The sequence below is a fragment of the Protobothrops mucrosquamatus genome, unplaced genomic scaffold (assembly GCF_001527695.2).
Source record: "Protobothrops mucrosquamatus isolate PMUCROS unplaced genomic scaffold, P.Mucros_1.0 scaffold1115, whole genome shotgun sequence".
NCBI lineage: Eukaryota > Metazoa > Chordata > Lepidosauria > Squamata > Viperidae > Protobothrops > Protobothrops mucrosquamatus.
The window spans coordinates 26,776-41,973 of NW_015387334.1; the positions used below are offsets into that span (position 1 = coordinate 26,776).

The 15,198-nt window shown below is 33.4% G+C and overlaps 1 protein-coding gene across 1 annotated transcript in view; it reads right to left on the reverse strand.

Annotated features, from left to right (window-relative positions):
- Positions 1-664: 664 nt before the first annotated feature.
- The window catches only part of FSTL5 (follistatin like 5), a 340,144-nt gene continuing 325,610 nt past the window's right edge, over positions 665-15,198 (reverse strand). The window contains 3 exon segments of the mRNA XM_015820299.1: positions 665-1,472; positions 13,877-14,001; positions 14,887-14,994. Coding sequence (XP_015675785.1) covers positions 770-1,472; positions 13,877-14,001; positions 14,887-14,994 — 936 coding nt within the window. The 3' untranslated portion in view covers positions 665-769.

Below are 15,198 nucleotides of genomic sequence, written 5' to 3' on the forward strand. Positions count from 1 at the left end.
TGATTTTAAATAAACATTTTCTCCTAAGCAGATAGATATTATGTTTCTCTTCAATAAAACTAAACTATACCATGTTGATGCAACTTTTTGTAGGTGGAAAAATAACAATTAAAATATGAACAGTTAACAAAATTTTAACCTTAACTTGTAATAAAAATAACCATATCTTCAAGCTGTAGTAATAAAAATGATAGCACAAAATGTTGCAAATATATTTTTTTCCTTTGATTTAAAACTATGCCTCAAAATTTGTGGAGATGAAAAATTTTGAGATATTAAAAACTTTGCACAAGATAAAGAGAACTTATAACCACAAGAATACAATTACATGTTTGTAGGCTTCTCTTTCCTTATGAGACATTTCTGTTCAAGGCACAAAAATATCAAATAGTGGTCAGGACAGGGCATAGTGTTTTAATGCAAAAACCTAACTATGCACATGGTGTGTAATATTAGCAATTCAATGAATTGTTTTTGTTGTTGCTGCTGTTGTTATAATGTGGCATCATTTTGTCATGTACCCTATGTATTTATTATAATATAATATTGTCACAAATTGGCCACTTTTCCCCATGGAGATTACCAACAGTACATATTTCTCACAATTTAAGCATTTTTTTATTTCACCAAAATTCCATTTTAGTCAACCACACAACATGTACAGAAGGGTCTAACATCTTTAATATAAAATAATAACAATTTAGAGAATGAAGATAAGTGCAATGTACTGTAAAACTATATCCACTTGGGTGTTATCTAATATGGTTCTTTATGCCTCTCCAACCCAAATTACTGTGTTTCCTCTCTCAACTTCTGTGATTTCACAATTAAGCTTATTTAATCGTCCATCTAGAATAAACAAGGATTCCTTGGAAGGTGTCATCAGGTACTGACCAAAGAGCCCACTGCCTTCAATTAATCGGTTCTTATTGTTCCAAGGCCATTCATCTGGTTTAAGAGGTTCCTTAAGATTCTTCACCATCTTCACCTTCCCAGAGGACAGTTCTACAAAAAGGATATCAGTCTGTGTACTAGAGCTACCAAAGACATTATATTGATGGGCTTCAGTAAATGATGGTTGGAAAGCCACATCAGATATGTGCAAGTTTGTGTGAATGTCAAAGGTATCTTGTATTTCTCCTCTTAGTGTAATTGTCTGGACCTTCATGACACCTTTCACATCATCAATGCTGACTATGTAGTGACCATCAGGAGAAATATATGGAGATCCTGTTACATCACCATTATATCCAATAATTGAGTCAGTAACACTATCTACTATTATTTGTGGTGGAATAGCTCCAGTAGTGTCAGGCTTACAGTTGACAAAATAATATCCTCCAATATGTGTATATGCCAGAGTCTTTGGAACACAGTTGTAATCCTTTAAACTAATTGTCTTGATATATGACATTGTTTCAAGATCAATTTTCTGGAGTACAGGCTCATCCTTGTGAAGAATGAATCCAAATCTAGATGAAACAAAAGACATTTTTTTTAAAAAAGTTATAGCCTATAGTAATTTAAAGATTTGTATAGGAAGCATGCATTCTTTTGTGTCTATACATGATTTAAAGATACATGAATTCACTTGTTCAGTCCATATAGTTGATAAATGGTATTTGGATATATGAAATCAAAATGTTTAGAAAAAAATTGCCTGTCTGCAATATTTTATACCTGTAATGATCAAATCACACAGGCAGGTTATGCTTCAGGATTGTAAACTTTAAGTAATACACACAGAGCCAGTTTGGAGTGTAGTGGTTAAGGTTCTTGCTTGAAACCATTCTATGCCTCCTTTAAAGGTGAAATCCAGTTGGGTGACTTTGGGCCACTAACTCTTTCTCACCCCACCCCACCTCACACCACTATTGTGGTGAGAAACAGATAGATGATAGATTAGATAGATAGATTAGATAGATTAGATTAGATAGATTAGATACATAGATAGATAGATAGATAGATAGATAGACAGACAGACAGACAGACAGACAGACAGACAGATGATAGATAAAAATAATGCCACCTAAAATATTACCAATTAATAAAACAAATTATAGCTTTTTTGAAATTAAAGTTTAATTCAAGGAGAATAAAAGAATATTTTTGAAAGTGTACTTACAATGCTAATTCAGGAATATGTTTACCATATAAATAGAGTGAAATGGTACAGTGTTTTAAAGGCATATATTTCCAATGAGATTCAGTTTATTTTAAATAAAACAACTTGCATAAGTTAGGAGAAATAAACAGCCTCAATAACTAATTTCTCACTTTTGTCATGAACAGGAAATGATAGTAATTGTTATTATTTAAATATTTATTCAATCTTCATTTAAATTCAGAGAAGTTAAATTCCATAAATATTTAGGATTATGTCTTCAACTGTTAGTGCATAGTGCCTTAAGTTCCAAAAGTATTTTTATACTTAAAAATGATTGATCCTGGAAATTAGCTTTATTGCTGGAAAACATAGTATAATATAGCATAGGCTAGCAAGGCTGCTGTTAATAAGAGAGTCCTACTCTCCACTATATAACATACTTGACAGTTAATTGGATATAAAGCACTATAAACATCCATTTAAGCCTTATACTGTAGAAAATGTCAAAGAACAATTGTCAGGATGTAGCCAAAGTACATAATCAAACAATCGATCAAAGTGATAAAATTAGCAAATCATACTTGTCTGTCTCTAATATACAGAGGACAAATTGGATGTGAAAGAAGAAGCCATTCAGGATTTAATACTGTTTCAAAGAATAGTTGATAATCATAGCTACAACAAGAATTAAGCTGAACTGGAAAACGAGGCAGTTCATGAAGTGTGAGTGTCTGATTTAACAACTCTATAAACCAGAACCAGAAGATTCTAGAATGGCTCTAAGTCTTTAAAATCACAGATTTTTGTACATTTGTAGCCAAAGATGAAATCTGAGAATTTCTCTTAGAGGAAAAAAAAGAAAGATCAGATTTCCTAAAATTTCTCATAACTAAGTGATTTGGAATGAAACAGGAACAAGGCAAGTTGTAAATACATTTTAAAATTTGATTAGATAGCTTGAATTCAAAAAAGTATCCTTTTGTTCTAAGAGTCAAGTCTACTGACATTTAAGATTTTGATTTATCTTTTTCTTGTTTTCTCTTGGATTTGAGTGATCTCAACACAAGTAATACAACAACTAATAATTATTTACAACAAATGATTATACACGCATCATTATTTTCAGATACAATGTAATTTTACTTTTATTGCTCTTTTTCATAACAGTACACATTTTTTAATCCTAACCCTTTGATCCTCTGGATTGAATTTTTTTCTATTCATTCCTTATACATTTAGTAAACCTGATGAATAGTGTTAATATTTTATTACACGAAATAAAGACATGATGAAACTTGGATGTTACACTAGAAAAGATGAAGGTGATCTGAAATCAAGTACTTTGATCAGTATGATGAAAAATAAAGTTGGAAATGCATTTTGACAAGAGATCCAACTAAGAGCATGATAAAATGCTTTTAGCATAACAAGAAGATTGCAATATGTTAATATCCTGTGAAATTACTGAGGAATCAAGTGAATCAATCGATTGCACTTTTTTTCAGTGCAATCCTGAAAGACAGAAGGACTCTATTTGGACTTATGATCTGAGAAATCACACTCAGATTTTTTATCAAGAAAAAATCTCATATTTTCTTATTTGAAAAAAGAAAACAAATTCCTATAGGGAATGTTGTCTCCAGGCATATCTATATAAGTAATTACTGGTCAATGAAATTCTATGCTGCTGTTGTACTTTACTTATTTACTTATTTATTAGCTTATTGTTAAAATAGTAATTTTGGCAACAAAAATACAAGGACCTAATGTTTTAGTTTCCTAATTCATAGTTTTTTTCAACAGCATTCTCAAAAAAGCCAACTGATGACCAATGGAGCAATTATGACCAATGGTCATAATTGAAATTACTAATTATCATTTCAAATATATTTAAAAAATATTTTTAAAAGTATGATTGGTGTTCAGAAAGGCAGACAGTGACCTTGGGAGCTTTAACTATCTGTCCTTCTTTTTACACACGTTGAATCTAAACTTCCTTTGGTTCATCTTGGTCAGCTGAGTTACCTCTTATATGCAATGGCTCTTGCTTCAATTACTTTTATATTCCAGGAAATATTGTAATTTCATATGGGTCAATTCTTCTTTACCTTTACCTAGACTCTAACTATCTCAATACATTATCTCAGTAACTCTTAGAAATGTTCTAAAGGTGATTTAGAATTTCTTCCAAAAATATTATAGAAGAGCCATATGCATGAGCACTTGTTGTAAGCACAGCTCTGTACATTACTATTACAGTAGGGTCTTAAAGTAGGTAAAAATTTTCCATTCTACTTACATTTGAGAGAACAATCCACCTCAGTCACAGTGACATAGAAAATGCAGATTCCAGCAACCATCACAGTTAAATCAAGCACCAAATTGCTGTTATTTCCCCCCCACAAAATATTCTATAGCTAGATACACATGTTTTTAAAAGAGTACAAACAGCCATATTTACAAGAAATCATTAACGACCTGCAGTTTAACAAAAATCACTGTTCAAAGTTTGATGTGAAGTTCCTCTCAACATTTGAAAAACACGTTGAAGGTTGTGTAATAAAACTAGATATGTACTTTAAAAATAAATGTTCTTTATTTTTATTTTCCACAAAAATGGAAACTAATTATTCAACTAGTTGTATACTTTTTAAGCAATAATATTTGTTCATGTGTGATTTACCACTCTATATCAAGAAAGCAACGTAATAAGGCTTCTCAAGAAAGCCCAGTATCTTTAGTGCTTAGTAAACAAGATAGTAAGTAGTGGGGTACCATAAGGTTCCGTCTTAGTCCAGTACTCTTCAATATCTTCATTAATGAGGGAATTAAAGGGGAACTCATCAAATTTGCAGATAACACTAAACTGGCATGAATAGCCAATACCCCAGAAGACAAGCTCAGGATCCAAAAATATCTTGACAAACTTGAACAATGGGCCCTATCCAACAAAATGAACTTTAATGTGGAGAAAAGCAAAGTTTTACATTTAGGCAGGAAACATCAAAGGTATAAGTACAGATTAGGCGAGACCTGGCTCAAAAACAGTAACTGTAAGAGGGACCTTGGAGTCCTAGTGGATGATCACTTAAATATTAGCCAGCAGTGTGCAGCAGCAGCCAAAAAAGCTAATGCAATCATGGATTGTATAAACAGAAACAAAGAATCAAGATCACATGAAGTATTATGATTATGTGAATGCTCCAACACTGGAAGTTTTTAAGAAGAGACTGGACAGCCATTTGTCTGATATGGTATAGGGTTTCCTGCCTGAGCAGGGGGTTGGACTAGATAAACTCCAAGGTCTCTTCCAACTTTATATTATTATTATTATTATTATTATTATTATTATTATTGTTGTTGTTGTTGTTGTTGTTGTTGTTGTTGTCGTCGTCGTCATCGTTGTTGTTGTTGTTATTGTTATTATTATTATTATTATTACCGCTTTATAAAACCCTAGTAAGACCACACCTGGAATACTGCAACCAATTTTGGTCGCCATACTACAAAAAAGATGTTGAGAGTTTGGAAAAAAAATCAGAGAAGAGCAACTAAGATGATCAAAGGCCTGGAGACTAAAACATATGAAGAACGGCTGCAGGACTTGGGTTTGACTAGTCTAAAGAAAAGAAGAAATAGGGGAGACATGATAGCAGTATTCCAATATCTGAGGGGCTGCCACAAAGAAGAGGGGGCCAGGTTGTTCACCAAAGCACCAGAGGGAAGGACAAGAAACAATAGTTGGAAACTGATCAACCTGGAATTAAGCAGAAACATCCTAACAGTGAGAACAATTAACCAGTGGAACAACGTGCCTTCAGAAATCATAGGTGCGCCATCACTGGAGGTTTTTAAGGAGGGACTAGACAGTCACGTGTTTGAAATGGTATAGGTTTTCCGTAGTGGTGGGATTCAAATATGTGAACAACTGGTTCTCTGTGTGAATGCTGCTTCCGGAAGTCCATTCTGGGCCTGGGGAAAAAAATTAGCTACCGGTTCTGCCGAAGTGGGGTGAACTGGCTGAATCCCACCACTGGTTCTCCTGCTTGAGAAGGGGGTTGGACTAGAAGACCTCCAAAGTCCCTTCCAACTCTATTCTATTCTATTCTATTCTATTCTATTCTATTCTATTCTATTCTATTCTATTCTATTCTACAAAAAAAACACTACCTAGTTTTTGACCTAAATCACTTATTTCGCTAATTTAGGTTCATCTATGCAAAAGCAATATCTATCTTTTGCTCATTCATTCCAACCATTTTTCCTCATTTAGAGATAGGGAATCTCTGATCGAAAATAAAATTGCAAATGTTCAATGAAACTGGAAAAAAATAATGCACAGGCATGCTACTATTCATTGTTGTTACTTTGGTACATTGGTTTGTTTAGTATGATTGCTTTAACTTTTTATTTATGCAGAATATTAGCACAACTTTTGTGAATACAACCATTTTTTTAAACTCCTGTGTCTATCTAGACCAGGGGTAGGCAACCTTGGTTCTTTTATGACTCGTGGACTTCAACTCCCAGAATTCCAGAGCCAGGAAGAGCCAAGGTTGCCTACCTCTGATCTAGACCAGTCTCTTTGGTAAAATCTTTAGAAGTGGTTTGCCACTGTGGGATTTTAATTAGGAAGAACTTAATTAGCATACATCATCTCATCATGATGAAATTTCATATATAAAATAGACTCTAATTTAGACTCATTAGACTCAGTTCTAATAACTGCTCTTCAAAAAGTTAGTCCCATGGAACTCCAAAGGCCACATACATCGAATTATTTTGTAAACATATGAATAATGGTTTATGAAGATGATGCTGAAGGTGGTATTTCAAGAATTCCAGAAAGTTAAGAACTGGAATCTGACAAAGTGTTTTTTCTTCTAAATGAATTAGTAATGTGTTTGTTTCTTTGTGGAATCTTCTCCTGGAAATAGTTTAGCTCCATCCCTCATACTATTCCAAAAATCAAGACTTGCCTATGTTATCAAGGATGGGGCATCCCAGGGATCTAGGGAAATTTTGCAATGATTTCCTTACTATGATTAATATTATCCTCTTTTATTTTGTGTGTCTTTTTAATAGCTTTTTAAAATTGTGACTATTTTTATGATTTATTTTTTAGTTTTTAATTCAGTGTTTTTACACTGCCCATGTGAGATGGGCAGCTATACAGATTTGATAAATATAAATAGAGATAGATTAATATTTATTTTATAAAATTATCTTCTACATCTAAAGTTCTAATGAAAATGATAAGACAAAATTATTAAAACAATTATTTAACATAAACAAACAAGACTTAACTTTGAAAATATTAAAGAAATTACATTTTTACTTGCTTGTGAATTGATATGTCCCTTATGACCAATAACAGTTTAGGCAAACAGAATGAGCTATTTCTCAGACTAATTAATTCTATTAAAACTCTAGGCCATCATACCAGTTATATGATTGTTCATTCCTATACATGTGAAGATAGCTGCTGTGTGATGTTCAGAACACCTGCTAGAACTATTAAAAGAGCTAAAGATAAGTAATGAATATTTTACAATTACCTAATTTAACATTGCTTTGAAACACTGTATAACATTATAATTACAGACTTTAATTTATTCCAATTATCTTACTTAGATTTCTGAACTGTGGTGTTAACTTCTAAAATATTTTTCTTTGGGTATTTTTCTCTCTCTTATTCTACACACAAATGGATTTTTTTAAAACACAGGCTCTTTGGGCATAATTGAGGACCTCCTGTTGTTTTCGCAGATATAGATTAAATTACTTCAATATAATGCTTGCATTAAACTAGTGCAAAATTAGAAGTTATTCAACACATGGAGAAAGTTCAACAAAAATTCCATACCTGGTTTTTTTTCTTATTTTAATTTGGTGCCTTTAAGCTCTTTCATTAATCTACAGCACAGAATACCTATAATGAGCTACATCTCCCTCTCAGCAAAGAGGATCAAGCCTGGATGCTTGGTTTGGCAGTGAATAGGATTTTCTGGATTCCTAGGATGCTTTGGGGCATGTTTGGGAGGAACTCAGGACAGAGTCCAAAGATAGTGTAGAACTGGGGAATACTTACCCCAACTTTCGCCAATTGGGACTGACACACATAACTGTGATTTATATGATCTTATTGCTTATCTGAATGGGAAGCAGAGGTTATTATGGTCTGACAAACTGTGATAGTAGCTAGACACCAGGCCAAACACAGAAATTAATGACAAAAGGCCCTTTTTAATATTTTGAGCAAAAAAATGGTACTCTGCTTATTTTCCTAAGAAAGCCAAGTCTTTTATTTTGCCTGCCTCCTTCTGCAAACTTTTCAATATGAAAGTTTGCAATTCCCTCCTTTTTAGGCTGGGAGGAAATGCTCAGAATCACTCAGCTGGCTTTTATGGTTAAGGTGGTTTAGAACTCAGAGGCTCATGATTTTTAGCCTGATGCCTTAACCACCTTCCAAAAGGTGTCTTAAATAAGCACTACTATACCCAACAAACTAACTGTTAGCATTCATGCATGGATCATAACAATTCATATCATATATTCATATCAATATTGTTTTAGAAATGGAAAAGCATGTCACGTTTCAGAACTTTTCATTTTTTAGAATGTTTGCTGGAACCTATGCTTTAGGATTTTCATGTAGCCCACAAGAGACTTAAAGTTCCCCTTGTACCAATATTGCTTTTTGAGCCCAGCATCATTATCAAGCCCATTCTTGCTGCTTAATTTTCCTTGAGCAGTCTGTGAAAATTTAGCCTTCTCCTGAAATTTCTTATGTGATCCCCTTTTGCCAATATATTTCTATAGAAAAATTAGACAGCTAGATTGAACCCAAACAGCATAATGCAAAGTCTTTCCTGTTCAGTTTCATTTTGTACAGTCTATTATTTCTCCATCCTTAATAAAATCCATCCCATTTTCCAACATATTTGATTTTTTAAAGCTATTTGTGGACATTTTTAATATAAATATTTTCCACTTTGGATTAATATATTATACTCTGATTTGTACTCGTTCATTATAGCTCAATAATAATAATAATAATAATAATAATAATAATAATAATAATAATAATAATAATAACAACAATAATAATAATAATAATAATAAAAAAGTTGGAAGGGACCTTCCAACCCCCTGCTCAGGCAGGAACCCTACACTATTTCAGACAAATGGCTGTCCAGTCTCTTCTTAAAAACTTCCAGTGTTGGAGCATTCACTGCTTCTGGAGGCAAGTTGTTCCATTGGTTAATTATTCTATCAGGAAGTTTCTCCTTAGTTCTAGGTTGCTTCTCTCTTTGATTAGTTTCCATCCATTGCTTCTTGTCCTGCCTTCAGGCGCCTTGAAGTATAGCTTGACTCCCTCTTCTTTGTGGCAGCCCCTGAGATATTGGAACACCGCTATCATGTCCCCCCTCGTCCTTCTCTTTTTTTATTCATTAAAAAGTATGCCTAATTTGCAATAAAAATCTTTGCTAAAGTGGTGGGGTAGAATGAGCTGAAGGGCAATATATGAAAAAGTATCTGTTTTACTAGAGCAAGTCAAAGGAAAATGATGCTTTTTAACCTGCATCATCTTTACTCTGCTTTTTATGACGAACAGACATATCTTGAAATGGGGACAATTTTGCTTCTTGTCATTTTTATCTCATGGTGATGGGGAAAGAGGAACAGAGCCATAGAAAAATACTGGTTTTATGTTTTTATATATGGGAAAGTAAAATGTTTCTTAATAAAGTCTCTGGATGTGTCAGAAAAGCTGAATTTTAGACCTGGCAGATGTCCCTCTTGTTTATCAAAATGGCAATTCAGAAGCTGACCTTACAGAAAAAAAAGGCTACATTTCAAAATGTCAGTGATACATTTAATATCCCTCAAGTATTTCCATGTTATTTCCATAATTTCAAAATCAATAATTTATGTGTTGCTATGAAGCTTCTATATTTTATTTCCAAGTTTAGTTTTAGTAAAGATTTGTATTTTGTTTTCATAATTTTCATAATGAACAGCAATTAGATAGTTTTGATGTCTTATATCACTTATAATTAATTCAGTTCTTTTAATCTTTTGGGGCATTCTTTTAAAAAACTTTTAAAATACAAGGGTTTTTTGATGTGTTTATTGTTTTATACTTTTTTTACTATGTTCCACCCAGGGTCACTTCTTCTGGGTTGGTGGCCATATTAATATTACACAAATTGTTCTATTCAGCAGTAGGTTATACCACATTTGAAAATCCAAATTTATATGGTATTGCAGCTTTAATATTCTTTAGTTAAAAGATCTTTTGTTTCGTTTGGAGATAGTGGTTCATCTTTTTTTTCATTCACTTTCATGCGTATATTTTTTCTTCCTGTATCTAATTGTGCAAATAAAATCTTGTCTACAGCAATAATAAAGCATCAGGGAGAAAAAATTAAAACAACATGCTTGTTTTCTATAATGGTTTTTACCTCAAGCCATTCTGTACTGTGTCTCTGCTTGGACTACAAAGTAATTGATCTTCAAGTGGCAATGCAGCATGTGAAATAACAGATATTTAGCCCTGGCTGTCTCTTTTTATATGGTAACTATTACTGAGCTTTGGGTGAAATGTTTGTGAGAGGAAGGAAATATTCCCTTTGTAACTGAATTCAGCAACATCAAATACAGTGTTTAAAGATTGCTTAAAGTTAATGGCCTTGAGTATGTGAAAATATGCTAAAGAAAACATAGATTATATTATATGAAGTAGGATTGGCACACAGATTAAAAAAAAACTTTTATGTTGTTTAGGTTGTCACACCTTTCAAGGAGCCTTGATAGCACAGTGGTTAGAGTGCAGTATTGTTGTCTGCCCACAGCCTGGAATTTGACAAAACTCAAGCCTGACTTAGCCTTCCAAGGTTAGTAAAACAAGGAGCCAGCTGGTTGGGGCCAATATGCTGACACTGTAAACACTGTAAACCGCTCAGAGAATGCTGTAAAGCACTATATAATTCTAAGTGCTATTACTATATAAGTCTAAGTGCTAATTCTATTACTATTTCAAACGGGTATAAATCCTGGGATAATGTCCACTATATTGTTAGTGGTAAATAATTTAACCCCATACCTACAAACTGAAACAAGTATTATGCTAACATACATATATTCCAATTCATAGATATGAGTAAAAGGTCAGAAAAAAAATCAGAAGTAAGAGTGTTGAAAATATAAATCACTGAACAATATTCCATTATTTTATGTCACAATAAATATTGCTTCTAATGTCTTAGTTCAGGAGTGTCAAACTGGTGGCCCATGGGCCAGATGCATCACGTGCAGGCCACACCCAGTCTGGCTCCAGAAAGGCAAAAAACATCACAATACGTCACGATACGTTATGTGACGCGATTGAGTTTGACACCCGTGTCTTAGTTGATTCATATGATCTTCCATCAACATATATCCGTCCTTTATTGTAAAGGACCATTTTTTCTTTCAAGTAAGCTATTCATTAGGTTTATTTTTTAAAAAAACCCCTCACTTTTTGTTTTGCTTATTTATAACTTTTACCATACAAATGGTAGTACATACAAGTTTTCCTCAATTTACAACTGTTCATTTAGCAACTAATCAAAGTTACAAGGCCACTGAAAAAGTGAATTACAACCAGTCTTCTCTTTTATGACCTTTGCAGCATCCCCATGGTCACTTGATAAACATTTGGGTGCTTGGCAACCAGCATATATTTAGGATGGTTGCAGTGTCCAGGAGTCATGTGATTGCCACTTGCAACCTTCCTGACAGTTTCTAATAATCAAAATCAATTGGTGAAGCCGGATTTGCTTAACAATCACATGATTCATTTAGCAACTGCAGTGATTCACCAAACAACCATGGCAAAAAAGGTCATGAAATTGGGCCCGATCCACTTACATTTAGGCAGGAAAAACCAAAGGAACAAATACAGATTGGGTGAGACTTGGCTTAAAAACAGCAACTGTGAGAGGGACCTTGGAGTCCTAGTGGACGATTACTTGACTATGAGCCAGCAGTGTGCAGCAGCAACCAAAAAAGTTTATACAATCCTAGATTGTATAAACAGAGGCATAGAATCAAGATCACATGCAGTATTATTACCGCTTTATAAAACCCTAGTAAGACTACATCTGGAATACTGTATCCAGTTTTGGTCATCACATTACAAAAAAGATGTTGAGAGTTTGGAAAAAATTCAGAGAAGAGCAACTAAGATGATCAAAGGCCTGGAGATTAAAACATATGAAGAACGGCTGCAGAACTTGGGTTTGACTAGTCTAAAGAAAAGAAGAAATAGGGGAGACATGATAGCAGTATTCCAATATCTGAGGGGCTGCCACAAAGAAGAGGGGGCCAGGTTGTTCACCAAAGCACCAGAGGGAAGGACAAGAAACAATGGTTGGAAACTGATCAACCTGGAAGCAACCTGGAATTAAGGAGAAACTTTCTGACAGTGAGGACAATCAACCAGTGGAACACCTTACCCCCAGAGATCGTGAGCGCTCCATCACTGGAGATTTTCAAGAGGAGACTGGACATTCACCAGTCTGAGATGGTATAGGTTCTCCTGCTTAAGCAGGGGGCTGGACTGGAAGACCTCCAAGGTCCCTTCTAGCTCTATTCTATTCTATTCTATTCTATTCTATTCTATTCTATTCTATTCTATTCTATTCTATTCACTTAAACTGCCTTACTTAACAACAGAAATTGCAGCCTCAATTGCAGTAAGTTGAGAACTACCTGTACTCTTTCACATTCAGGTGAAAAATATGGAAATAAATTTAAAATAAATTTATATGTACTATTTGATTTTAGATATTTTTATTAGTATTTACTAGAATTTTTGTTAAGCTTTTTTGTTTTTGTTCTTGAATTTTTCTTTGTAAAGCAAAGTTATAAACATAAACAATTAAACATTTTTATTATAACCTTTTTCAAATTTGTCTGTCTTTTCCAAGTTTTCATATGGTAGCTGTAGATACTGCTCATATACTTTTTGCAATATAAACAAATTAGGTTAAAATACATAGAAAAATATGACAAACAGTGAATCCATTCACTAGAAGCAAAAGGATTGAAATTTATGTTTTTATATTTTCTTAAAAATTATTAATGAGTTATGGAGAACAATATAGTTATTACATTTCATCAGAATGCAAAAGGATATATAGATTAGGAGAAGTCCCATTGTGTCCATCATTCTATTTCACAACATCTGAAAGCCTGAACAATGCATTAATTAAAATACCATTTTTATACAAGTCCTGTTACAGTAGGATAAATATTAGCTCCAGGACTAGATATAACATACAAAGATGTAAACATTGAATGGAAGAGGCTACTTGTAAACTAAAAATCATCTTATGTTGGAATAAATTCCTAGCAAGCATTGGATGAGAGTTTGGTAAGATTGCATTATAGAAATGCTTTAAAAGAGAGAAACCCAGAATTTCTGGGACAAATCTACTGAAAACAATAACAGTTTTATGTAAAAGTGACATTCATATTGATTCAAATACCCATGGGTATAGCATAAAATAAATTGTGCTGGCCTGAGATTGATTTGATCAGCCATGAAGCTCATAGTATGACCCTCAGCCTGATAATATTCTTAATGTTGTCATGAAAATAAATGTGACAGACTTTATTCTCCTTGCAGGAAGGATAAGTTATTAAGAGAATAAATAAAAATAGAATGTCTGATTCAATATCTGACACCCAACCTCAACCATATTATAGTTCACCCCCTACCTTATGTGGGTAATAAGGAGAGTTGCAGATGGAATGAAAAAGTCATCCACTCTGTCAAATTGGTTCCCCACTGGTTGAGTGTGAATCGTGTGATGAGAAATACTTCCACTGGCCTGGGTTATCACCTGGAAAACATATTGTACATCTCTTAAGTCATCATTTGAGTGTTAAATTTTTAGAAATAAAGTGAGCTTTTAAAGAGATAAGCCAAATACATCTACAGGACAGCATATTGGGAAATACTTTATTACTGCCATGTTTACATTATTGTGACCCTTTTACTCCAAATGATATCACTATAATTTAAATTCTTAAGTGGTTTAATTTTTGATGAAATAATTGATTGTGTAATACAAAGACAAAGGTGTCATCTACATATCATATCTGTTACAGGGATGTAGGTTTCATTGTCTTCTAGTAATTCTTTTACTGGAAGACAAGTAACTTTGATACAATCCTTGTCTGTTAAGAGGATAATGATGGTTTGGTGCTTTTTTAGGTTTTTAAAACCTGCTCTGTCATCTGCTTTCAGTTAATTCTGTGGTCTTCTGATCTGTGATACAGTTGTCATGGTATGACTGCCCTTGTTTTCTTGGGTCTCTGAAATAAATCCTTTAGTTTTACATGCTGCACATAAGGCTGTGAAGAATTCTAATTGATTGGCATTCTCTGTTATAGTTGAGGCCTTTATGTAGGATGTTATATGCCATCATGAATAGTTGACAGCTGGACAATTCAGGTACAGCTACCTATTTGTTCCTGAGGTTTAGCTAGATCAGTTTGGTTTGGTTTGGAATTTTGCTTTCCTATTTTTCTTATATTAATACACTAACAAAGCTCCTCTCTTAGTATGTCATTGCTAGCTTCCCATACATTAAGCGCTCATATATTTATAACTATCTTTCTGACAGTTTTCTGTGTGAATATGAGCTTGGGCCTCTGTCAAAGAAGCAATGTATTTTCTAGTCAGCACACATATCTATATTTAATATAAAAATGCATATACTTACTTGTAGTGTAGGAGAATCCTTATCAAAGCTTCCCCAACTGAGCACCCATACTTGATCATGTGATTTATCATAATGTAGTTTCACTGGAACTGGATCTGTACTTACAGCCTAAAGATTATGAAGAATTAAGAAAATAGATATTAATTTAAATAGAGTAAATATTGCAATATGTCTGGTGAAAAGTAAATAAAATATTTGTCAATACTTAAAATATTAGACAACTGGCAATTAATTTGAAGCCAGATTACTTTGGTTTAAAAATGTTTGCTTATTATTTGAACAAGACATGGATACATGTTCACCATGTACTTT